Below are 27,435 nucleotides of genomic sequence, written 5' to 3' on the forward strand. Positions count from 1 at the left end.
AGTTTTTTCCTTCATTTGAATTCTCACTCTCGCTTCTTCATCTCGTTTCTTGGTCTTAATCTCGTTTCTTCCTCTTGTTCTGATTCAAACTCCAACTTACATCTTTTATACGAGAAGAAGAAGAAGACGTCGAAATAAATAGAAGAAATCATCGTAAAAGGAGGGCAACTGAAGAAAAGAGAGTGGAAAGGAAATATTGTCGAAAAAAGAAAGGAAAATCGCTAAAAAAACATAAATTGCTGAAAAAGAAAAAAGAAAAAAGAAAAAAGAAAGCGAAATAAACATCAATGGCTGAAAAAGAAAAAAGGAAAATCACTAAAAATCAAAATGTATCATAAATAGAAGAAATTAGCCGAAAAAGAAAAGAAGAAGAAAGGCATAACAAACAGGAGAGAAAAAAAAATATACAGAGAAAGAAGAAGGATAAAAGTGGTAAAATCACACTGTAACGACATCTGTAAGTCAAAAATCAAAATGAATTAAAAAGTGGGTCAAATTTCGAGATTGCCTCTAAGTGGGGCCATCGTTACCGATTTCCCAATTATCTCTTCCTGTTTCTTCGATTGAGCAACTCCACTTTTCATATCTTCGCGGTTCGCCGCCGCGCGTCAGCCTCGCTTCCGACCACGCCTCAGCCTCGCCGCGCTCTGCCTTGCCGCCGCCGGTTAATTTCAAAGCTCTCTGTTTTTTGCCGCCGCCGACAGCGCCTCATGTGGGGCTTTGCCTTACCGTCTGCACTCGTGACGTTGAAGCCCTACCTACCTATTTTGTGAAGTTGAATATGTGAGTTTAGAAATCGAGTTTGCTGTTTCTTGTAAACAAGATCAAGTTTGATACATTGGTTTGCAGTTTCTTCTTTCATCTTCTTATGGTTGCTATAGTTTTTCGATTATGCTTTATGCTTCACCTGCATTGCAATGGATTTGTTTTTACTATGTGCCTATCTGGCCTGCATTTCATGATGAACTGTAGTGCTGCTATTTTATTAAAAGGTTGCTAGCTTACATTCTGAGTTTTGTTACCAATTGTTTGTATAAGTCAACTGAAAATATGCTAGAAATTCATTTGTATTTGTAATGTTCTATTTAAGGTATTGGCAGACTATGCTTACGATATTTCTATTTTGTTAGATTTTCAGATGAGCGTGGGTTATTCATCTGTTCTCGCCGATTCTAGTTATCAATTGTGATGGAAAGTGCCATAAAAATCTTCTGGACTACCGTATTGGAATGACGACCTTAGGAAGTTCACTTATGCCTTCACTTGTTAAGACTTCTCCCTTCTTTTCATACTTCACTAAAATTCCATGGATATTTCCCTCCCAGAATACTCTTCGAGCTAGCCTCCAAACCTATAGCTGTCAGTCTATTGTATTTTCAAAAAATATATTGAAATATAGTTGCAACAGTTACTTCTCTAGACACACAGTTGGCTATTTATGTACTGTTTCTTTAGCTGCCACTTCTTCTGTTCATGAATCCTCAGCATCTTCTTCCAATAAGGTCTCCAACAGATTAAGGAAGAAAGCCCTCAAGGAATCACCAGAGAGAGTGCTTAGACATAAATTAGATATGTGCTCAAAAAATGGACAAGTTGTTGAAGCACTTAAGCTTTATGATGAGGCACGGAATAACGGCATCCAGCTTCAGCAACATCACTATAATGTATTGCTCTATTTGTGCTCTTCCTCTAGTTTGCTTGAAACAAGTGGGGCTATCGACGTATTAAGCATGGGCCTCAACAGGGGTTTTGAGATTTTTCAGCAAATGATGACCGATAATGTATCTCCAAATGAGGCTACATTTACTAGTGTTGCAAGAATTGCAGCTGTGAGGGACGATCCAGAAATGGCTTTTTCTTTGGTGAAACAGATGAAGGATTATCATATTGCACCAAGATTGAGATCATATGGACCAGCACTGTTTGGTTTCTGTAGGAAGCTAATGGCCAAAGAAGCTTATGAAGTTGATTCCCACATGGTTGCATCTGCAGTGGAAGCTGAAGAACTTGAGCTTTCTGCTCTTCTAAAACTCAGTTCTGATGTGAAGAAGGTCGATAAGGTCTATGAGTTGTTGCATCGGTTAAGAAGAACAGTGAGGCAGATTTCTGAACCTACTGCCAAAGTTATTGAAGATTGGTTTAATTCTGAAAGTGCATCAAAAGTTGGGAAGAAACGTTGGGATGTGGACAAGGTTAGGGAAGGAATTGTTAGACGAGGTGGAGGGTGGCATGGAGAAGGTTGGCTGGGTAGTGGTAAGTGGAGGCTGGTGAGAACTGGAATGGATGATAATGGTGTTTGTCATTCATGTGCTCAGAAACTTGTTTGCATTGATATTGATCCAAAAGAAACGGAAGACTTTGCTGCATCATTGACCAAGTTGGCTTGCCAAAGAGAAGTTAAAGCTGATTTTAATAAATTCCAGGTGCGATAGTTCTCTTGTCATCTCAGGTTCTATGATTTGAAGTTTTAATTGATCATGGAGCGAATATTTAGATTAGGTACTTGTTTGGGTACTTTATACCACACAATTAAGTATATATCTGAAATATTTGAGTGGGTAGGTCGATTATTTAAAATATTTGTAAAAATATTTATAAATCTAACATTTTTCATGGGAAAAAATGAATTACCAATTTCTTGGAGCCATATGGTATCTAACAGTGAACCACAAGGTCTCAATTTCCATTTCTTCTTCATCGGTTTCGTTGTGCACCATCAAGAGTCTCAACTCCTTGCTTTTGCACTTGTGTCCCACACTGAACTTCTCATCACATCTGAGACACAAAACACGTTCTTTCCTTGATTGGAGTTTCACGTGTGTCAACTATTTGTCAGGATACTCTTTTCGAGAATTTTGATAATGACCTGCCAGTGTGGGATGAGATTGGTTTTAAGACCTTGGCTTGGTCCTTGATTAGACTATTAAGCCGAAATGTTAGAACCGGGTTTTTTGGCAGCTTGATTGGACCAATGCTTAATTTTGATGCCACAATCAGATTTTTGTCTTCCACTTTTTGGGTTGCTTTCATAATCTGGTCCAAGCCCACCCGTTCAAGGCAGTAGACACTAGACATTACTTCTGCTCTCACGTTTGCGTCAAGGCCATTTAGAAACATGCTGTCTAAGATTCCTTTTGGCAAAGGTGGTAGAGGTACTGCCAAAGCCTCAAATCTATCCCTGAATTTTGCTAATATCCTCTCTTTTCGGATGACTAGGAGACAGGTGCAAAGTGCTCGCCTCATGCAACAGATGCAATGAGGTTAACATCCTCTATTTCATGTCAAACCATCCCTTGAATGGGTTTCACCCTTCTTCCTAGCGATACCTGCTCAATGCCACCCCAGAAAAGTTGATCGCAGTCATGGTCACTTTTTTGGTCTTTGATTATTGATGAATGTCAAAATATCTTTTGGCTTAAACAACCATGCAGTCAGTTGGTCTCTACAAAAGACCAACATTTCTACCTTCTTAAACTTGCTCCCGTTCGATTATCCCATGTCACATTTCTGATGTTGCCTTTCTCTCCTTTCTCTTTCTTTTTTGTCCAACGAAGCTAGTTGTTCTTCTTGAGTCTTCCTTTTCTGCCCACTGCCTTGGTTCTCTTCCAAGGGAATATGTGATATCGCAAACACTAGGTTCTCTAAAGCCCTTTCGTTCTCTTCAGTCGTTTGCCTCTGATTTTCCATTTATGCAAATATGCATTCAATATGCTTTGCCATTTGTGCTATTCATTAGCCGCTCAAATTGCAATTTTTATTCAGGGAGAGTATAGAAATTTTCCGAATGCTTTTCTTTGGGGCATCGAAGTAATAATGACATTGTTAAGCTCAGACATCGTGTTGAAAGTTTTTCAGCTTAATTTGCATTGCCCGACTTTGAAACTTGAATGGTAGTTGGATTTGCATTTTTAAATGGATGACCATTCATTTGTTGTCCCTTAAAAAATCATTTTTGCTGATCATCATTCCTTCCATATTTGTACCCACACTTGGGGTTGCTGTCTTCAAAATTGTTTGGTTGCTGTTTATTATACTTGTCATCATATGGTTTGGAGAAAGGGCCCACACAATCGTTAAAAGAGCACTTGGTAGTGCCAATGTTTTCTTTTATTAGGTAGGAGGGGTATACAATGGATAGAGGTGTCAAGGGCAGATTTTGGTGGTGTCATATTTGGGAGCAAATCAACTGAAGAAGTTGGTTGTTACAAGGGAATATAATTAAATATCTAGCACTCCTAATTATCAAAGATCTAGAAGAATATTTTCAATCTGATTTTTTATGTCCACGACTAAGGAATCATTTTGTTAGCTTGATGTGTGATGATGTGGTGTAGGAAGTAGGCACAATGTAACGACCCGACTAATCGAGTACTCTGACAAGGGCCGTTACTACTAAATGCACATTTTCAATCAAACATTTTGACCAAGATAGCATAACTTTAGTGAACCAAAGATGACTATTCCAAACTAAATTATTAAATTAATAAATAAATCAAATTGGGGATGCGTAGAGATGCCAACTATTGCTTTGCTGGAGAATGGATTGATTATCTTTAAATTTCAAAAGGCAGAGTCACAAGACTGGGTGCTGGAGAATGGCCCGTGGCACTTGGGTGACAAGCCCATCTTATTACGACAGTGGTTACCAGGTATTGTTCTTGAAGCCTTTGTTTTTGATTCTGTTCCTATCTGGATTAAACTAGAGTGTGTTCCCTTGGAGCTGTGGACGAATAGAGGTTTAGCAGTGTTGGCTAGTGTTGTGGGTAAGCCTGTTTCTTTTGACGTTGCAACTAGAGAGCGACGTCGGTTATCGTATGCGAGAGTTTGTGTTCAGGTGGATGGTGATTCATTATTGCCCCATTCAGTCATTGTTAGAATGCGGGGTCAGGAGTTTATTATTCCAGTAGTGTATGAGTGGAAGCCTCGTAAGTGTGCTTACTGTGACTCTTTTGGGCATACTGGGGCTATGTGTGAGAAACAAGGTGTGGCAAAGGGTCAGGATTTGAGTATTGTGGCGGTTAATGAGAGGTGTTTGGGGGAGAAGGAAGGCCTTGAGAGTGTAAGGAAGGGTCAGGAGTCGAGTTTTGGTGGGAGGGGAGGTAGCCCAATGGTTGGGAATAGGAGGTAGGGTGTGATGACGAGTTTACTATGATTAGCCGTCGTCGGTGTGATAGAGGAGGTGTAGGACATAGGGGTGGCAGTGGGTCACCGGGATCGACGCCCTTGAGGAGTAGAGTAGTTTATGGCTCCCCTGGGATTACGGGGTTTGTTAAGCATACTGATGATCGTAATCAGTTTGATGTACTGAGTGATGAGGGGGAGACTCGTTGGCACTGGCATTAGTGCAGTCTGATCATGACTTGTTGTCTGTTTTGGATGAGATGTTTGGGAGTTCGGGCAAAAGCCCAATGGGAGGTGGTAGGTGTGATTTCTTGCAAGTTTCATGATCTGGTGTTCTTGGAATGTTAGGGGGTTGAATGACTCTGTCAAGTGTAGGGTGGTGGTGGATTTTCTGTCTTCCTCCTCTGTTACTTTCTGCTGTTTGCTTGAGACGAGGGTTCGTCGCGAGAACTTTGGTATGGTGGTAGGTAGGTTTGGTGATGCTTGGAGTTGTGTAAGTAGCTATAGTGTGAGTGGAGTTGGGAGGATCTGGGTGATGTGGCGGAAGAGTGTATGATTTTATTCTGGATGTCAGTGGGGCTCAGTTCATTTCTGGAACATTGGTGGATATTGTATCTAGTGCTAGGGCACATATTGGTGCTATGTATGCCTCTAATCACGTGAGTGATAGGCGAAACTTGTGGACCTAGTTGATTGATGTGTGTGCCTTGTGACAGCTTCCCGGAGTTGTTATGGGTGATTTTAATGCTATTCGTAGTAGTTCGGAGGATCTTGGTGGTTGCCCTAGCTTGAGGGAGATAGAGGAGTTTGATGGGATGTTGTTGGAGGCGGATCTGATTGAGATGGGTGTGATAGGTAATTGGTTTACTTGGACTAGTAAAGTTCAGGAGAATGGTATCCTGCGCCGGTTGGATCGCTGCTTGACTAATAAGGCGTGGAAGGTGGCTTTTCCATATTTGGAAGTTAGGGTTGGGCAGTGGAGGATTTCTAATCATAGCTCTCTTCTGGTTTCTACAGGGGAGACGAGGAGTAGGCCGCCTCCTTCGTTTCGCTATTTTACTCATTGGGCGGAGGCAGATGGTTTTATTGATATTATCAGGTCAGTGTGGAGAAGGTCTGAGGATGTGTCCCCTATGGTTAGTTTTGTGCGAAATTTGAAGGCAGTGAAGCGGGTCTTACGTGCCTCATTTGGTAGGCGTATCTCTGTGTTATCTAATGAGGTGCGGGTTGCTAGGCAGGTTATGGAGGTTATGGAGGTTGCTCAGGCCGAGTTAGAGAGGGATCCTTTCTTAGAGTTGGTGTGTGCAAAGGTGGTTTGGGCCACTGAGGTGTTTTGGTCAGTGACTAGATTGGAGGAGGCGTCGCTTCGGCAGAAGGCTAAGGTGAGGTGGTTGGAGTTAGGTGATATGAACATGACGTTTTTTCATTGCCGTGTTCGCTCCTGTCGCAATTGCAGTGGTTTATTCTCAGTTGTGGATGCTGGGGGGATTCGCCAGACGGTGCATGACAGGGTGTCGGGGGTGGCAGTGGATTTCTTTTGTGGTAGTTTGGGGTCTCAGCATGTGGGGTATAGCGATTTTACTGCCCGGATGGGGGATATTGTGCAGTTCAGCTGGTTCGCGGAGGAGGTGGAGACGCTTGGTTGCCAAGTGAGTCGGGATGAGATTCAGAAGACTTTATTCTCGATGAAGTCTGGGAAAGCTCCTAGGCCTGATGGGTTTTGGATTTTTACAGAGCTGCTTGGAGTGTGATTGGGGATGATTTCTGTGATGCTGTTATGAATTTTTTTGAGTCTTGTTATTTGCCTGGTGGAGTTAACTCTACTCTTATTACTCTTATCCCAAAGAGGCGGGGAGCTGATCGTATGGAAGACGTTCATTCTATTTCTTGTTGCAATGTTGTGTATAAGTGTATCTTGAGGGTCCTAGCCGAGAGATTGCGGTTGTGGTTGCTTTCTTTCATTAGTGGTAACCAGTTTGCGTTTGTTCCTGGTAGGTCGATTTTTGATAACATTTTATTGTGTTAGGAGCTTGGGGGGCTATAAGGTGGGCAGAGGGAAGCCGCGTTGTATGTTGAAGGTTGACCTTTAGAGATGTATGATTCGGTCTATTGGGATTTTCTGTTTGGTGTGTTGCTTACTATAGGTACACCCCTTCAGTTTGTTAGTTGGGTGAGGACTTGTGTTACTTCGCCTACGTTCTCTATGATGATTAATGGTTCCCTTGAGGGGTTTTTCCCTGGGGTTGAGGCAGGGGGATCCATTGTCTCCTTTTTTGTTTGTGATGGTGATGGAGGTCTTGTCTATATTGTTGAATAAGCCTCCTGTGTGGTTTAGGTTCCATGATCGGTATGAGCGTGTGGGGTTGACTCATTTGACTTTTACAGATGATTTGATGATTTTTTGTGCAACTGAGAGGGGTTCTTTGGAGTTTGTGAGGCAGGTTCTAGCTAGGGGTGGAAACGGTTCGGTTCGGTGGTCAAACCGAACCGAACCGAATTTTTTAAAATGTGAAATCGAACTGAACCGAACCGCATGCGGTTTCAAATTCGGTTTTGACATTTTAAAAAAATTCATGTTATATTCGCTTTTAATTAAAAACGGTTTGGTTCGGTTCGATTCGGTTTTAAATTCGTTTTTGTTCTTTAAATTAAAAGTGGTTCGGTTTTAAATTTGCTTTTATTTTCTTTTTTTAATATATAAATAAATAAATATATATATTAGTTAAAAACGGTTCGGTTCGGTTCCAAATTCGGTTTTCAAGAGTGAAACCGAACCGAACTGAATTAATTCGGTTTCAAAATTTCTTCAAACCGGATCGAACCGCATTTTTCAGTTTCACTGAGTTTTCGGTTTGGTTCAGTTCAGCTTTTAGAAACGGTTCGGTTTTTGCGGTTTGAATGACCACCCCTAGTTTTGGCAGAGTTTGCAGAGTTGCCTGGGTTAGTTGCGAATGTTGGGAAGAGTTCCATGTTTGTTGTGGATGTGGAGTCTGGTGAGGCGGAGGAGCTTGCTGCTTTTAATGGGAGTCTCTTGGTTCGCTGCCTGTTAGGTATCTGAGGTTACCTTTATTGGCTGATCGGTTGAGGGTTGTGGATTGTGCGCCTTTGATACAAAGGATTACAACTCGTATTAAAAGTTGGGCGGCTCGGTCCCTCTCTTTTGTCAGGAGGTTGCAGCTTGTCAAATCTGTCTTACAGTCCTTTCAAGTGTTTTGGTGTAGTATTTTTGTGTTGCCTGCGTGTGTAACTCATGAGGTTGATCGTCTGTTGCGTAGTTATTTATGGAATGGTAGTGTTGAAAGTCGGGGTGGTGCGCGGGTAGCGTGGGATGAGGTGTGCTTGGGGTGGAGGTGGGGGGGTGGGGGTGTGAAACATATGGCTTCATGGAATCAGGCTGCTATTATGAAGCTGCTCTGCCTTATTTTAATTAAATCGGGCTCATTATGGGTGGAGGCGTATGTTTTGTGTGGGCGGTCTTTGTGGGCTGTTCGATGTGAGGCTGGGAGGTCTTGGTGCTTGAGGGCTATCTTGCGTTGTAGGGATAGATTCAAACATCTGGTTCATTTGATGGTGAGTGATGGAAGGTCATGTTTTGTTTGGTGGGATCCTTGGTTGCCGGGGGTACGATTATGGATTCATATGGGTCTACGGTGGTAGTATGGAGGCGCGGTTGTTGGAGTTTATGGATGGTGAGGGAGGTTGGAGATGGCCTATAGTGTCACGGGAGTTGCTTGAGATCTGGGGTCTTATTCAGGCAGTGGGGCCTAGGGTGAGGGGGGAGGATTATTGGGTTTGGATGCTAGGTGCTAGTGGTCGATTTTCTATCACTAGTGCATGGGAGAGTTTGTGCCCTCGTCGTCCTAAGGTGTCTTGGGCAAGTCTTTTGTGGTCTGGGGTTGGTATTTCCCGTCACTCCTTTTGTGCGTAGTTAGCTGTGAGGGACAGGTTGGGTACGCGTTATTGGTTGAGGAGTTGGGGTGTGTTGTCAGAGGGGGTATCTTCTATGTGGGGGAAATGTGGAGTCACAAGATCATCTATTTTTTTAGTGTGGGTTTGGGAGAGAGGTGTGGTCAGGTATGTTGCATCAGTTGGGTTCGATTCATCGGGTGGCGAGTTGGGTTGTCGAGTTGAGTTGGTTATGCTGAGTGGGGTCAGGTAAGGGAGTGCGTAGTAAGCTGTTCCGTGTCTTATGATGTGTTTCCATCTACTTCATTTGGCATGAGCGTAATCGCCGGCTTCATGTGGGTAGACCGAGGACGGTGTCTACTCTGTTTCAACTTATGATCTTTACGATTCGTGCTCGTGCTGCTACCTGACGGGTTGATCTTTTTGGTCTTATCTAGTGCGTTTACGGATGTTTTTCCTCTTTTCGTACTTGTCGATGTTCTTTGTTTGGCTGTTGGCCCCAGGTGGTGGGGTTATGTTTCCTTTTCTCTGTTTTTCTCCCAGGTGGATGGTGTTGTTTACGTTTGTTTCGGCTTTGTTTCGGTCAAGTCCTGTCTTTGCTTGTGCTTTGTTGCTTTGATGACTTGATCCCGGGCTGTGAGATCCCCCTTGTTGTATAATAATCACCTATTCTAAAAAAAAATAATAATAATAAATCAAATAAACAAAACTTTTAATCGGGGTCCCCTAAAAACATTTACGAAGAAAATTTTCAAAACAATAAAATATTATGTCTGACAATAAATTCAAATTTCCAAATCACTCACAGGTCTATTTCTGTTATTGCCTGAAAAACATAAAGGAAGAAAGGATGAGCGTAATAATACCCAATAAGTGACCCATTACTGGACCCTCTAGGTAACATGTTAACCCTTCTATCTAGGCAATAGTGTATACCTATAACATATCAGTCGTAGTGATCACGAATGGTCACATATCAGTTCTAGTGATCCTGAAGGGTCACATATCAGTCATAAACGTGATCCTAAAAGATCACATATCAGTCAAAAGCGTGTAACCAGAAGGTACACTTATTAGTCGTAGGTGCAGTCTCGAGGGAGTACTCATCGGTCATAGGTGTGTATCTCGAAGGTACACGTATCAATCGTAGATGCGGTCCCGAAGGAGCACACATCAGTTATAGGCGTGTATCCTGTAAGTACACAAACAGTCATAAATGTGCACATAAAGTCATAAGTGTGGACTCGAAGGAACACACAATCAGTCGTAAAGTGTACATTGTCCATATAAAAAGGTTAACAGGTACCATGTATACTTAGCATGCATCAGTTCACATATAAATCTTTTATCATAATCACAGTCGCTTAACTTAGGAAAAATTTATTAGAACGCCCTCAGTCATCATAGCATAACATCATAGTCAAAACAGTTCATATCATTAAATCAAACAGTTTAATCATCATCATGTGGTAGGGATGGCTGGTTCCAAGGCGAACCAATAGTAAGACACCTCAATTAAGTTCGAATTTTATCCAAATCAACTATCTTGTATTAACTTGAACCAAACCTGAAACAAGAGCTAAAATTAATGTAATACCCTTATGGTCAAATTTGGATCACAATTTATCTCAAAGGCATCCAAGAAACTTACCCGACTTGAGGCTTAATCCCAACACCACCTTCAAACTTGCCCTCAGCACAATTCTAAGTCCAACATCGTAATTTGCATGTTTGAACTCAAAACTACAGCATTATATCTCAGTCCAAAAAGATCCCAAATTTTGATACTTACTCACAAACACCTAAACCGTTTCGTAGCACCTGGCAAATAACACGATAACGACCTTCAAGCCTCAAATCTAAAAACCAAACACAACGGTGTCAAAAATCAACGCCAATCCTCCGTGAGTATTTAAGATTCAAACCAGAAATCTAAGAAACTTAACAAGGCCTTACTCAAACCCGACTTTTCAGCGAAAATAGGGTAGGCGCTGATTGTCACCGAGCAACCATGATGGCGGTGCCGGACCAATGCGGCTGCAGGCGACGCTGTGGTGTGGCAGGCGAACGATGAAGCGGCGTAGTGGAAAACGGGCGGTGTGAGACACGGCGGCGCTGCCCAGGTCCTGTGGTCATAGATCTGGATGCGAGGAAGGGATCTCGGTGTGGCTCTAGCATCGGCAGATATGAGAGGACGACGGGCTTGGTTGAACATGGCGGGCTTGGTCCCAACCCAATTCCTTTTCCCTTCTAAAAATCCCAATTTCTTTTAAATTCCAAAATCTTAATTCTTTTTCCTTTCCTCTACTTATTTGCATAGATATGTGTATATATATATAGATCCATATATGTATATCCATATATGTCCATATATATATCCACATATATATATATATATATAATTTATTTCCCTCTTAAATTCCAAATCCAAATTAAATTCCTTCCAAAAATTCAAATCTCCCAAATCTTTTCTAAAATTTCCTTCCAACATATTTTAAAACTTCCACCGCTTAATAAAAATCGAATTCTCTTATTATAATAATCCAATTTTAACTGCAAGCCAAATGCATTTCCAATTAATTCAAAATAATTATATAAAAATTGATTTAGTAAATTATTTAAATCTTGAATTCCAATCCATTTATCCAGATAATTCAAAATAAATTAATGAAAATTCAAGGTGTTACACTCAATGTCGATCAATTGACAGTTTCCATTGTGGAAGTTCTTGCTACTTTTCCTTCATCATATCATGGGCAACAAGGTTGTGTTGCATACATGTGAGATTAAAATGAAATTAACTTTCTACACCATGAGGAGTCGAACAGAAATGTCTATTTTAGATTATTCCTGTCTATCCTCTTTATCATGCATATTCATTATACGTCTAGGTAACCATCATTTTATATTTCAGTCTTACATCTTTACTTTAGGCAAGTAACATGTCAATTTATATTTTGACTGGTTTGGAGGTGAATAATTCAGGAGTGGCTTGAAAAGCATGGTCCTTTTGATGCTGTAATTGATGGTGCCAATGTTGGTCTTCTTAGTCAGCATTTCAGCTTTATCCAGGTGATATATCTTCTCAATAAACTCATACACAATGAGTTTCTTAGAGAGAGTACTTTTCTATGTCTGTTGTGATTGGTACTTAAATGCTATCTTCTAATTGCAGCTCAAGAGGGTTGTATATCTAATGCGTCAACTGAGCCCTACAAAGAGAATGCCACTCATAATTTTGCATAGAAGTCGTGTTACTGGAGGTCCTGCACAGAATCCTAATAATAAGAAATTAATAGAGACATGGAAAAATTGCGGTGCGCTCTATACTACTCCTCCTGGGTCCAATGATGACTGGTATTCATCTTTCTTGCAATAATCGAGTTATTTGCTTGAATATTTAAAAACATCTCAAGGTTTCACTAATAGCATGAGCTCAAGATTTTTGTTAGTGTGAATAACATGGAAAAGCTAAGTACCCTTTATGACGGTTATATACCTCATTTTTGTGTACAGTCACATCACATCATTATTTGTTTTATTCACTGTCCGCGATTTAAGGAATTTAATTATCCCATCCTTAGGACTAAATGGTGATTACTAGGAATTCAAACCATCAGTGTATTTTGGATGGTATGTCCCGCGAAGAGGATGAAACAGCAGACCTCCTATTATAATGCAAATGCATAAAGCAACCCATGGCTATTCTTTTTGTCTCCTACAGGTACTGGTTATATGCTGCTGTACGCTCTAAATGTTTGCTACTGACGAATGATGAAATGAGGGACCACTTGTTTCAATTGCTTGGGAATAGCTTTTTCCCCCAGTGGAAGGAAAAGCATCAGGTATGCTCGTCATTCTCTCCCTCCTCTTTCCATAGGCATGACATATTGCTCTCTCACACATGTATGTGCAAGTATGGTATCATATCAACTGTTTTTCAAAAACAATCTTTAGAGAAATGGGGGAAATATGGACTCAGTACGCGGGTCTAATTTGGATCTTCTCTTGAGGTTTGTTGGGCCTTCAATTGTGAATACGTATGCTAGGAGGGGTAATAAGGGAAAAGGCATAAAGACCAATAGTTAGTGGGACGTGGGAAGGTTGGTATGTATGGGTAGTCAAGTAGTAGGGTATTTTGGCAATATATTCGTGTTTCTAGGTTGTCCAACCTAAGCATAGGTCAATTGGTTTAGACATGGACCTTCAACCAAGACGCGAGAGGTTTGAATTCCCCTTCTCGAAATGTTGTTGAACTAAAAAAAATAGTGTTTCGAGGATGAAGAGTTTACTAGCCCATGTTAGGTTCATGTTTCCTTATGCTGTATTCATTGCTTTATTTCAGTATAATCAAGAGTAAGGTTGAATTCTTGCATACTTTTGGATACTTTCCATTCGGTTTATGATGTTTGGTGTGGAAGTAGACAAGAAAAATGGGCATGTTTTTTGAAATTGTTGAGCTTTTCAGATTAGGACTCTTATTTTGGATGTTATATTGAGGTTTTGAATGTACTAGGTGCTAATAGGCAAAAAAAAAAAAAAAAAAAAAAGCGCTCCCCTCCTCCACGCCCTCCCTTCTCACCACCCCACTAGAGCTCACCATGCCCTCCCTAACCTTCCCTCCTCCTGACCGCCTCTCTCACCCCTCTCCTTCTAACCTTCTTTCGGCTCCTATCCGTCCACCGGTCTCCTCTCTCACTCTGTTTCTGCCCTGTTTCCAACCATGGCTTCTTTCTCTTGCCGCATCCTTGACCACGCCTTCCATATGGAGCAAGAAGGATCGAACTTCCTTTTAAAAGACAAAAAAAAAGGGCAGTCCATTCTTCTCTCCTTAACCTCAGTTAAATGGCTTCTTGAGAGCTTTCGCGGACTATTATATGGTTCCACCTTTGAGTTTTTCCTTCTAAAGGAAAGAGTTGATCAAAGCTTCATGAGGCTTGTCAAATTTCGTGCAAAGGAGAATTGGTTTGTAGAATGTGTTGTTTGGCCAATCACAGGAGGAAAAAGGAACATCCACATCCCGTTCGGCAACGAAAAAGCAGGATGACAAGACTTTAAGGAGATGATTGATAGCTGCATCCAATACTTCAGAAAATCCCCTGTTTTCCAGGTTAGTTCTTCTTCACCTCCTCCCTCTCCTAAACATAGACCAGTCGGTCGTACCAGCCCCACTCCACCTCCCTGTGGGAACTCTGCCCTCCCACCCTCCCCTACTCCACATGTGAAGAAATAGAGCAACCCTGCTTTCTGGTTAAAGAAGAATGATGATGTCTGGCCTGAAAATTTTTGTAATCTTTGGCTTATTTCAAGATTTATGGCATCAAATGGGTGGAAGGAAATTGCGGTAGAACTAAGCAAGTGTCTAGGCATCAATGTCATCATTAATCCTCTGTTTGCAAACAAAGCTCTCATCAAACTAAGCCAAGGAAACCTCAACGAAAAAGTGCCAATTCAGGGTAAATGGACTAAGTTTGGCCCTTTTCATCTTCATCTGGAAAAATGGAATTCATTTAGTCATGGAAGGCCCTCAGTAATGCAAGGTTATGGGGGTTGGATCACAATAAAAAACCTTCCCTTAGATTATTGGTGTAGGAAAACTTTCGAGGCAATTGGGGCTTATTTTGGTGGTTTAATTGCAATTGCATCAGAAACTCTTAATCTCAGCAACTGTTTAGAAGCGAAAATTCAAGTCAGGAAGAATTTATGTGGATTCATGCCAGCCACCATTGAAATTAAGGATGATATTCATGGAAGTTTTTACTTAAACTTCGGTGATGTTGCTTACTGTCATCAGCCTTCAAAACTACCCCCTAAAGTCTTGTTTAAAGATTTCTCCAACCCAATAGACCTAGTTCGGTTACAAGATGTTCTAAAGGATGAAGATGCCTCCTCCCAATTTGATTTAATTGAATTATCCAATTGGTCTTTCCTATTGTCAAATAAATCCAAACCTAAGTTCTCACGAAGTCCAAGTGCAAAAGCAGAAAAGATGAAAGAAATCCAAAAACCACAAACTTCAAATAACAATCTTGGAGAAATAAGGGAAGTCGAAAAGCCAACTTGTGTTTTTATTGAGGCTGACGAAGCAAATTAGTTAATTTTGGAAGCTGAAAAGTACCCCCCCGCCTTCTGAAAAGGCTTTTTTTAATTAAAAGGAAGTCGAAAAGCCCCCCTTGCAGCTGCAGCCATCCGAAAGGTCCTTTGGCATTCTAAAGGAAACCGAAAAGCCCCCTGAATTAATTGCTGCTCCAGATAAGGCACCTTGTTTAAATTTGAAAACCCCTCGTGTTCCAATGTTAGATATTAATTCATCTGCTGCCATTAAGATGAAAGAGAAAGAAGTTCTAGCCACTACCTCCCCTGTTGAATCTGAAAAGCCACCTGTGCCAAAAAGAAAAAAGAAAGCAAAATTTTGTGTCTCTTGCAATGTGGTGCTCCCTTCAGTTTCTTCCTTAGTTGAGCATGTCTTAGCCAAGCCCGAAACCCAAGCTACCCATCAGCTTTCCTCTTCCCCTGTTCTCTGCCTCAGTACCTCTCCCCTTCTCTCCCTTGCTTTACCAGATCACTCGACCTCCCTACCTTCACTACCCTCAAACATTCGATCCCCTCCTTGTCCTGCCCTCCCCTGTCCTAACAGAGCAACCTTTACCACTGTCTCTGCATCCTCCAAGCATCCTCATCCTCCCCTAAATACTAAACCAGCCCTTAAACCTTGCAAAGCACACTAGAAACGGCTAAACAGAGCCCGCCACCCCTCTTGCCTCTTCAAAACTTTTCCCAAACACTTTATCAGAAGAAAGCACCTGAGGGAACACCCCAAAAGCCTTGAACTCACCCTCAACTCAGTCTCCAACCAGCTCCAAGAAGCTAGAATCCCTTCTTTCCCAAAGCAGCCTTTTAATTCCAGGTCAGATTATCCATCTTCTCTTCCCCCTTCCAACCCGACTGGACCACTACCGAAAGAAATCCCCATTTTCACCCCTAAACCTCAATCAATCATTGAGAGGGATTGCCCTCCTGACTCCCCTTTTAGTATCAGTACAGAGTAAAACGATTGGTTCATCAATTTAGAAGATCATGATGAGCCAATTCCGGAAATATCCCTGCTTGCTGACCTAACTACCCTGTTTAAAATAGGGGAGGACCTTACTGTCGAGACAAAAACCCCCAACCCTGCCCATCCAGCCCCCCCTTCAACCCCTTCTGACCTTCTAGCACATCTACTGAGTGACGACTGCAACCTATTATTAGACTAATCATTGGTTGGCATTGATCACTGTTCTCGAAAAGATGAAGATAGTATCTTGGAACACCAGAGGTCTCAAAGACATTAATAAAAGATTGGCCCTTAAACGATTCTTAAAGAAAATTAACCCTTCAATAGTGCTAATTCAAGAATCCAAGAAGGAAAATTTTGAGGCAAGTTTCATTAAATCTGTATGGAGTTCTAAAGATGTTGATTGGGAATTCGTTGAATCTTTTGGTGCTTCTAGCGGGCTGTTAACAATGTGGGACACAAGTTTGATTTCAGTAATAGAAACCCTCAAAGGTGGTTACTCCCTTTCAATTAAATGCAACACTACTTGTAAAAAGACTTGTTGGGTCACTAATGTATATGGGCCAACCGATTACAAACAAAAGAAAATTTGTGTGGGAAGAACTACTTTCCTTGGTAGCTTATTGTGAAGAGGCATGGTGTATGGGTGGCGATTTTAATATCACAAAATGGGCACACAAAAGATTCCCCTTGGGTAGAAGCACTAGAGGCATGAGAAAGTTTAATAAGTTCATTGAGCAAGCAAAACTCATGGAAATCCGGTTGAGTAATGGAAAGTTTATGTGGTCAAGGGAAGGCATCACTGTTTCAAGATCCTTACTAGACCGCTTCTTCATATCAAAAGGTTGGGATGAGTTATTTGAAAATTCTAGAATAAATAGACAAGCCTGGATTTTTTCAGACCATTACCTAATATTATTAGAAGCCGACTCATTTAGTTGGGGTCCTTCACCGTTCAGGTTTTGTAATAGTTGGCTACTCAACAAAGACTGCACCCAAATTATAGAGAAAGCATGGTTTGACAACAAAGTACACATTTGGGCTAGGTTTGTACTAAATTAGAAGCTGAAAGAAGTGAAAACAGCAGTAAAACAGTGGCATCACAGCAATAAGGAAGAATTAAAACAAAAAAAGGAGAGGCTGCTAGCAGAAATAGAAAATTGGGATACACTTGCTGAGATTTCCCCCCTTTCCAGCATTGATTATGCAGCTTGGTTTTCTTCAAAATCAGAACTAATGGCCTTATATAGGTTGGAAGAAATTAACCTATTGCAGAAGAGTAAATTAAACTGGCTCAAGCAGGGAGATGAGAATACAAGCTTTTTTCACAGATTCTTAGCAGCAAAAAAGAGGAGAAATTTTATAAACGAGTTAGTTGATGAGCAAGGGGTCCCAACAAAGTCGAGTGCAGAATTTGAAAGCCTAGTACTCAACTTTTACAGCAGTCTTTATCTAAAATCTCCAGGGCAGAGGCATCTCCCTTTAAATCTAGACTGGCCTTGTGTGAACTCGAATCAGAATCTTCTCCTGCAAAATAATTTTTCAGCCACAAAAATTCTCTCTGCCATAAAAACCCTTGGCAAAAGCAAAGTCCCAGGCCCCGATGGCTTCACCACAAAATTTTTGTTGAAATTTTGGTCTATTCTAAAGACAAGCTTCCAAGATACCTTTAATGACTTCTACAAGAATGGCAAGATCAATGCGTGTATGAAAGAGAACTTCATTTGCTTAATTCAAAAGAAGAAAATAGCAATCAAGGTAAGTGATTATAGATCCATTAGCTTAACCTCATTAATCTACAAAGTCATTGCTAAGGTGTTAGTTGAGAGATTGAAAAGGGTAATGTCTAGCATCATTGCTCCCTCCCAATGTGCTTTCATAGAAAGAATGCAAATTTTGGATCCCATACCTATAGCCAATGAAGTGGTGGAAGAGTGTAGAGCAAAAAAGAAAAAGGGTTAGATCCTTAAATTTGATATGAAGAAAGCCTTCGACCGAGTGGATTGGGATTTTCTAGAAAAAGTGCTTCAGGCCAAGAACTTCAATCAGAAATGGATAGAATGGATCTTGGGATGTGTCAAAAATCCACTTTACTCGGTCTTCATTAACGGGAGACCAAAGGGAAGAGTGCCCGCTTCAAGAGGGCTAAGACAAGGTGATCATCTCTCCCCTTTTCTTTATCTTCTAGTCAGCGAAGTTTTGAGTGCATTAATTTCCAGACTCAACCAATTCGGCATCATTGAAGGTTTTTTAGTAGGCAAAGAGCAAGTTCAAGTCTCCATACTCCAATTTGCGGATGATACCTTATTGTTTTGCAGATATGACAGTACTATGCTGTCAAAACTTAAGCATACAGTGGAGCTTTTTGAATGGTGTTCAGGGCAGAAGGTAAATTGGGATAAATCAGCCCTCTATGGCATTAATGTGGATGATAGTGAGCTCTATACTACAACAACTTCTTTGAATGTTTCGGCTGACCACCTCCCTTTCTATTATCTAGGGTTGCCTCTAGGGGGCTACCCGAAAAGAGCCTCCTTTTGGCAGTCAGTCCTAGACAAAGTACAAGGTAAACTTGACAAATGGAGAAGATTCAATTTATCTAGGGGTGGAAGAGCCACTCTTTGCACCTCAGTCCTTTCAAACCTTCCAACCCATTACTTGGCCACCTTCCTTATGCCCGAAGGGGTAGCAACTAAAATGGAAAGATTAGTACGAAGCTTCTTTTGGGAAGGCAATAAAGGCAGCAAGCAAAATCACTTAGTTAAATAGGAATTGGTTTAAAAACCTATAGCAGATGGTGGTCTAGGTCTTGGGGGGCTCAAAGCTATGAACATTGCACTCCCTGCTAAATGGGGTTGGAGATTCTTCAATGAGGAAAACTCTCTTTGGGGCAAAGTTGTTAGAAGTATTCGTGGTAAGGATGCTTTTGATTGGCACACGGCAGGGAAAGGTGGTAGAAGTTTGAAAAGTCCATGGATTAGCATCTCAAAGATATGGCTTAAGGTAGAATCTTTGGCCACTTTCAAACTTGTAATGGCAGTCGAATTGCCTTTTGGTTAGACACTTGGGAAGGACCCTCCCCCTTCAGTATCCTTTTTTCTAGCTTATTCAGAATTACCATGCTACCCAATGGCTCAGTTGCTGATCATTGGGATAATAGCATAGCTTCATGGTCCATTACTTTCCGAAGATCGCTCAAAGATGAAGAAGTGTTGGCCTTCCAAGACTTGTTGAGGAAAATTGTAAGTAGAAGTCCTCTCTCTTTTGATAAAAGAGTGTGGTCCATCTCAACCACTGGCCAATACATCGTTAAATCCCTCAAAGGCCACCTAATACCATTCTCCCCCTTGGAAAAGCCCATCTTCTTGGTTATTTGGAAAACAAAAAGTCCAAGAAGAGTCAACATCCTTATTTGGATTATGCTTTTCGGTTAGCTGAATGTAGCTGAAGTCCTCCAGAGAAAGCAACCAGCATCCTCCCTTTCTCCCACAGTTTGCCCATTCTGCCTACAACATAGTGAGGACTCCCTTCACCTGTTCTTTACATGCCCTTATTCAAATTGGTGTTGGAAAAAGCTGCTGTGTTTTTTCAATCTTTCATGGATCTTGTGCAATGATTTCAAAAGTAACGTGTTTCAGCTCCTTGCCGGCCCCATTTTTCACAAATCCATCCGTTTGTTATGGTGTAATGTTGTAAAAGCCTTATGGGCAGACCTTTGGTTTGAAAGAAATCAAAGGATTTTCTATAACAAAGCCACTAGATGCCAAGACTGCTTTGAAGCCGCCATCGTCAAGCCTCCTCCTGGTGCCTCCTTTCCGTGCCTATAGCCTTTCAGATTTCAACCTCAATTGGGGGGCCTTTACCTCAACCCCTACCATTGGACAGCACTAAACATTTTCAGATTTCCAGATTTCAGCACCACTTATTGAATTTTTTATATATTTCCACAAGTTTTAGGCCACTGTTTTGGCTTTATCTTTAGTTTTTCACTTTTGATGTTTCTTTAGGCTTTGTCCTCATTTTGTAATCTTGTTATTATATCTCCCATCATGGGTTAGAATTGGAGATGATGAGGGTGCTAAGGGAGTGTCAACCTAGTTGAGACGTCTGGATGCATCTCCTAACCCTTTTACAAGCACTTGTATTTTCGCTTTGCTCTTTGTATAACTCTCTTGTACTTAGAGCATTCGTTCCTCTCTATTTATTAATATAACGAATTGTTTCCTTTTCAAAAAAAAATTTTGGATGTTATATTCTCATAAACAAGATTTTTCCCATTGGTATACAGTGAAAAGGTAACATTAGAGGAGTTATATTAACGGGGGAGTGGTTAGAAAAAGAATTTGAAAGTGACCGCCAAGAGAAGAGGATACAAAATTAGCCAAGCCAAGTGTAAAAAAAAAAGAAAAATCTTTTCAACTCCTTCCCTTACCATCAATCACCCTCTGATTTCTTTGAAGTCAAACCCTCCATAGATCCTTGATTGAATCAGTCCAAATAAAATTTGTTTTTCTGCTCAAATTTTAACCACAAAAGGAGCTGTTCTAGATTTCCCAGGACCGCCCCATACAAGAACTTAACTGCACCCAAATGCTCCAAATGAGACAAACCAACATTTCTGACCTTACTCGGGGCACTTAGAAAATACATTTGCTTGATTTTCTTCTACCTTCCCACCAGTTTTGTTTGAGAATGAGATTGACAATTTTAGTTGAATTTTGTTGGAATTTCTATGTGTACAAATATTAGTAGTTAAATATTTTTCCTTTATTATCTTTATTACCTTCCATAATTATAAGAGGTCATTCTCCTATATAAGAATACACACATATCATTCTCTCAAGTTCAACAAATTTTATGAACTAAATTGATTCCGTGATGACAAGATCCAAGTTAAAAGTTTAACTTTCTTTGGGTCCCTCCCTTTGCAGTCTTAGATATTTAGCAGGTTGTGAGCTTGCAAAGTAGAATAGTAAGTTAAAAGAATAAATAATTCGCATGATGAGCAGAACGATCCACCTTCTGCTATCTGTTCCGTTGCTTGTGCACTTCATTAATTTCCCTTGCATGGATATGATGGAGGCAAAAGATTCTCTCACGTATGGATATGAAAGTGGCTCAAAAGACTCACGTATGGATATGATGGAGGCATGCATTAAAATGATGAAAAATCTCTTTTGTTTCTTGTCGGCCATTATTCCTCTACCATCTTCGTCCTCAAAACAGATCATGGTGGCATTGACCCATTTTTTGAAGCCGTTCTCCACGTCGGTTTTTTGGTTGAAAGCCATGGTGAGCTTCCCTTGCTGGCGCATAAGTTTGCAAGCACGGAAGCCCCATCCAATTGCAAGATCACTTCCCTCTCACCCACCGAGGAGAGGTCTGAAAATGGGCCCCATCAATCGTCGTACAACCACCCTCATCCATCTACTGGTTCATTAAATGATGCATCTGCTGCTCCTAATGCATTGTCCGCTGGATTAAGGTGTGAAAATGAAGCTCTTTTAGTTCTCCCCGATGCACCAAAAAGTCATTTAGCAGCCCAAAAATCTGATCTTGCGTGCAAAGATGGAGAAGCCACCCTTTCATCCAACGCGCCTTCCAAGGAGTTCTGAAAACGCTGCCCTGATTGACGCACAGAAAACTGACCTTTTGACAGCTCTCCATGACCAATCACAACTTACCCCATCACCCCATCACCTGTCCCATCAATTCTTCTTGCCTCTCTATTACAACCTTTATCCTAATTCCTTTGATGAACCCTCTCTACTTATGAAACATAGACACAGATACGGTTATATGATATGGATACGGTCGGATACAGCAATTTATCAATTTATAAAAAATTAAGATACGGATATGTTTAAAGATACGTTATTTTTTATATTTCTTTTTAATATATATATTTCTAAAAAATAAGAATACTAATACATTGAAGATATATTTTTTTTTCTTAAAAAAATCTAGGATATAGATCAATTTAGCATACAAGTTAAAAACAATAGCACAAAATAAAATATAAACATTGAAATATAATACAAAAAAAGCAACATCTAAGATGTTGAAGTACAGTAGTTAATAAAATGCAATAGAAAAGTGACTCATATTACAAAGAAGAAGAAGATTAGAGAGAAGTATGAAGATAAACGAAAAACTTCTTCATTAAATTGTTGAGATATCCAAATGCTTTATATTTTGGTGGATTTTGTGGGAACTCAAATGTGAACATGAATATTAGATGATTCTAGGGTTTGGTATTTTATTTATTTATTTACTTTTAGTAATAAGTTACCTAGTTTTAGATTGGGAAATATTAGATGAGTTGTTTGTCTTTTTTTTTTCTTTAAAAAAAGGTATGCGTATAAATGAATATGTCAAAATGCGTGTCTAATACGTATCTGGATGTATCGGTATCCAAAACGTGTCTGATATGGATTCTTTGTCTCAAATGAAGTATCTGTGCTTCATAGCTCCCTACCAAACCTCTCCTCCCCCGACCATCTCTCTTACTCCTTCCCAACAATCTTCCTCTACACCTTTGGCTACCAACCCACGGGCCATATCAACCTATCTTCTCAATCCTTCCTCTTACCGCCATCACTGATCTCAAAGCCAATAGTAACCAACCCCACCCTTCCACATCTTTCTTCCCCTCCACCTGTGGGAAAAACCATCAACTTGAACCCTTCCCCTGCCATCGACAGCAGCATTGGTCCGTCCTTGGATACCAACACAAATCCATCAATTAACAACAACATCTTGGAGCCTTCATCTTTTACCAAAAGGACTATCATTCGCCCTAGCACCAAACACTTTACGGCCGTTGTTGAGCTGACACTGATGCTTAGATCCAGACCTATGCCCTTGTCTCCTCAGACTCGCCATGATCATTTAGGAGAAGATTGGTATGACACTGATGCTTCTCTGTATCTATCTATCTACTTGGCTCCCCTCATTACAAAGGTTTCATTGCATTTTAAACGTAGAGGCCCCAAGATGTCCTTTAAGATTTCGATATCTGTTGAGAAGTTTTACTTAGAAATTCATAAAAGTATTATGTCTTGTGATATTTCACGATTTTTCTCATTAACCATTGATGTTTAAATATGAATCTATATATTTGTAAACTTAAGTGATCAAACATCCTTGATTATATCAAACCGGTGTCATTGTAACACTCCATCCAATGAATGGCAGGTTCGATTGTCAGTATCAACAGATGGATTGAAACTGCACATGCCTCCCCCCTATTCAATTATCATTCAGGTGAGATGATTAACATGCGAAATCACTAATTATTGGAGTGAAAGCACAAATATGAACATTCAAAGATGATTGTTTAGAATTTTTACGAGTGTTGAATCTATTTCAGGAGTCTGAAAATGGAAGTTGGCACATTCCAACAACTACAGGTGATGATCTAGAGACCCCAAGACAATGGTTGTGTGCCACTAGAGCCACTGATACTTCTTAAGCAGAGTGGTTTTGAATAATCAACAATGTAAGGTCTTCATTCACTCCTTTTCCCCCCTTGATGAATCTCATGTTAATATCTATTGATTCGTGTGAAAACTGAAATTTCACCTTTTAAATTATTACAGGCATACAAATAACTTATATTCATGGCTGTACAATTTTTTTCATGAAGCCAAGAAAACCAAGCATCTAAGAGCCCAATTAAACTCAGAATCATTGGAAGGCAAATTCTTGTTAATCGGCAACTGTAAAGTTTTCTGACTGTATCATATAAATCTCTTCTTCTAAATCATCATTCAGGAAAGTTGTTTTTACATCCATTTGGTGAATTAGAAGTCCATGGATGGCAGCTGGTGCAATCAAGTCTAATAGTAGCTATCTTTGTTAGAGGGATATACGTGTCAAAATAGTCAATATCTTGTTTTTGTGTATATCCTACTACTAATTTTGTAACGACCTGACCCCCTAGGATTTAAGTTAGGCCGTTACTAAATATATGCATACATGCAACTTAAAACGACACTCTTTTATGGTGAAATAAATGCTAAATAAATAAGGTAAGTGCAAAAGGCCTTCATTAAATTTAAATATTAAAAACAACAATAGGGTACCCATAAATCATAAATGAAAATAAATAAGTGTGAAAACGATTCTTAATAGTAAGTTTCAAATATCAAAACTAAAAGTTAAGAAAAACATGAAAAGAAATTTAAATCTCATAAGCGGAAGCATAAAACTAGTCCCAGTGGCTCGATCACGAATTTCGCTTGTCCATCGTCGGTGCATCTCTACTCTTACCTGAAACAACAACATGAGAAATAATGAGTATAAAATACTCAATAAGTAACCTCACTACTAGGGTCAAGTTAGACATCTATGTCTTCTAGATGCCTATTTCTAGTGGAATATATAAATTGTCCTAGTCCTCATGGGACATGTATATACATGAAAAATTGAGTTTTATCCTACTATAGCTAAATATGCCCATTACCTCTGGTGAATCTCGAAGGAAACAATCTGGTGAATCCTGAAGGAAATACAAATTGGTGAATCCCGAAGGTAACACAATATCTGGTGAATCCCGAAGGAAACACAAACTGGTGAATCTCGAAGGAAACATAAACTGGTGGGCATTCTAACTAATCAGTAAAATCACTATCACAATCTCGACATCACAATCTCAACATGGTTCTATAATATACATATACATCTCATCGTCATGATTCTACAATTTACATATAAATTTCTTCATCATAGCTTTACAACATATGTATGCATCTCATCCTCCTCAGATTCAGCGGGATCTCCAATAAAAATGATATACTCCAATCATACTAGTATTCAAACATCTCTATGCGCAACTAGCCTTTTAAACTCTCATATCAGCAAGGCATACATAAACATCAAACTATCAATATATCCTTAGTAAATCATATTTGTCAATTGCTGACTCCAGTCATTTCAAACCCCAGTCAATGAAAGCAGACATAAATATTAACTAATAATCCTCAATAAATCATAAATATCATTGTCGAGCACTAGGGCAGTTCCAGTAGTAAGATTACTTACCTCAACTTGGTTAAAAAACGCAAAACAAAATCTCCTTAGAACTTCTTTAGCACACTTGAATCAACCTAAAGTTGTGGCATAGTCCAAGACAAATTCCAATACTCGATTTAAAAAGCCAATCTGATCATGAATTAAATCTAAAATCAATAACTTAATTTTCTCACTATTACTCTCAATCCAAAAGAATAACCATCCAACAACTTACAAAACTTACCAATCTTCATCAATTTTTTGCAAAACAAAATGGTATCTAACTTGATGGTCAATGTCTCAAAACTTTCAAACCTTGAATCTAAGTTTCAAACCAAAGAGAGGTTACTAATTTAACCCAAAATGAAAGGGGTGAACTTCACCTCCCAAATTATAAGGAAAAATAAGTCTTACCCAAGGTTTTCCTCAAAATTCCGCCAAAGATCGGGGCAATGGTAGCCGACAGCGCGTCGACTTGTGGCTGCCATAGATAGGCAGCGTGTGTTGCTATCGGACGACATAAATTGTTTAGGCTAGCGGCTGGTAGTGAGGGTCTTGCATGAGGAGGGTTTGCGAGAGTGGGAGAGAAAGGGAATTTCTAGTTTATAGATTTTATTTAGCAGCGATTAAGAATAAACCAGAGCTTCAAACAACAATCCAACTGTTCAAAATGAAATTCTATATCTCGAACCGACTGACCAAATTTGAGCACGATCCAACGGTTCAAACTCTAACAATTGACAATTTTGTGGAAGCTGTCGCTGAAAAATCGAATTTCTTTCTCTCTAATTTTTGACCTCATTTCACTCTCATTTAATTTCGAAAAAATCTCGATTCTTTTATTTTTTCCAAATTTTGAAAAGATAAATAAAATATTTTATCACAATATTTTCAAAATCTCCAAAGATTCTATTAAATTTAGAAATCAATTAACTTTTCAAATTATCTTAATTTAGGCTTCAAAAACCAAAATTTAAGGGCATAAGATCCAGCAATTTGATACAAATTAAATCCTTCCAAATATTTAAATCAATTCAAAACCACATGAAATTAATTATCTCTTTTAATTTTTTTTTTTTAAAATTGGCCCTAAAATCCAAAATCAAAGGGAAGCAAAATTCAATATTTTCAAGATAATCAGTTCGAATATCTAATTAATTAATTTCAATTTAACCAATAAAAGTTTTTCAAGTATTTCAATTTAACCCCAATTTTTCAAATGAAATGAAAATTTAAACTCAATAATTTTAGATAATTAACTTAAATTTTCCTGAAATTTGAGATGTTACATTTTTTCCTCCTTAAGAAACTTTCGCCCTCGAAAGTTCAAGTCCTTAAAGGCTCGTGATACTTAGTTCTTATCTCATCCTCATGTTTTCAAATTGCTTCTTCAGACCGATAATTCTACCAAAGAACTTTTAATTATCACTAATTCTACGTTTCAAAAAGTCTTCACCTCCTACCATGAATTGTATAACTTAAAATAAACACATAACACCATTTAGACCCTCTTATGCACGAGTCTGAAAATCTCACTTAAATGAGGCTCTTGAAGTCCCCATAAAAATACATCACTATAACCTCATAATAGCTGTAACCATTACCTAATGTCAGTTTCTAAGATAAAGACATTCATGATTGCATACATCTATATTGAGAATGTTCACACTCCATAGAGTGGGTCACCTCACTGTCCATGCAACAGAAAATATATCTCTCGTGGCATCTCAAGTCCAGGATTCAGAATTCGGATTCGCCACCTAATTGCCCTGACAATCCCCTGCAATCGAGATACGCTATCATATTCAATTCATAATAGTTGATACAAAGTCGCATGAATTTCTATCCTAATAAACAAAGCTGGTGTGCTCCAAGACAAAACATTAAGGCACATATGAAACACTTTGCTAAATGGTTATTGTATAAGTGACTTAGGCTATTCCAACTCTGCTAGAGTCCTTCTATGAGGAGCCTTAAGGATAGGAGTTTCTCTCAACTCAAGTTTATCTCTAGTGCTAGGGGTCATTATGGGAGATCAAATTTACTCAACCTTAATACTCATATAGCATTTTTTTTTTTTACTTAGAGCTAGATTACTTTCACCTTCAAATCAAATCGATGGCTTCATTAGCTCCTTGTTCTAGATATTCGTGTCCACAATCAAAACCTTTAAACCTTGCTAATACCTTTCAACGTCTTCCCCCTCTTTAACGAGGCCTTACCCCTTCTATTTCCACAGTTTCTAACAACTATTGCTACCAAACATCCTTTCATAAAACGTTATTTCCTCGACTTCACTATAATTTGAAGATTGCTAAGCACTCTTCCAACGCGTG

At 39.6% G+C, this 27,435-nt stretch overlaps 1 protein-coding gene across 4 annotated transcripts; it reads left to right on the plus strand.

The window, feature by feature from the left end:
* The first annotated feature begins 354 nt into the window (after positions 1-354).
* Positions 355-23,991, plus strand: LOC120070645 (proteinaceous RNase P 1, chloroplastic/mitochondrial-like). Of its 4 annotated transcripts, none has more exons than XM_090310855.1 (9): positions 513-783; positions 1,131-2,423; positions 4,572-4,649; positions 12,013-12,099; positions 12,203-12,384; positions 12,752-12,872; positions 23,282-23,350; positions 23,457-23,585; positions 23,686-23,991. In XM_090310855.1, the coding sequence occupies exons 2-8, from the start codon at positions 1,230-1,232 to the stop codon at positions 23,556-23,558; spliced, it is 1,833 nt and encodes a 610-aa protein (XP_090166981.1). In that variant the 5' UTR covers positions 513-783; positions 1,131-1,229; the 3' UTR covers positions 23,559-23,585; positions 23,686-23,991. The 4 variants fall into 4 exon arrangements, with proteins under 4 accessions (XP_038878402.1, XP_038878403.1, XP_090166981.1 ...); XM_090310856.1 differs by having other exon boundaries at positions 1,139-2,423; XM_039022474.2 differs by lacking the exon at positions 4,572-4,649 and having other exon boundaries at positions 355-783.
* The last annotated feature ends 3,444 nt before the right edge of the window (positions 23,992-27,435 follow it).

This window comes from Benincasa hispida, chromosome 2, assembly GCF_027475165.1.
Source record: "Benincasa hispida cultivar pf3 chromosome 2, pf3_genome.v1.1, whole genome shotgun sequence".
Classification (NCBI taxonomy): Eukaryota; Viridiplantae; Streptophyta; class Magnoliopsida; order Cucurbitales; family Cucurbitaceae; genus Benincasa; species Benincasa hispida.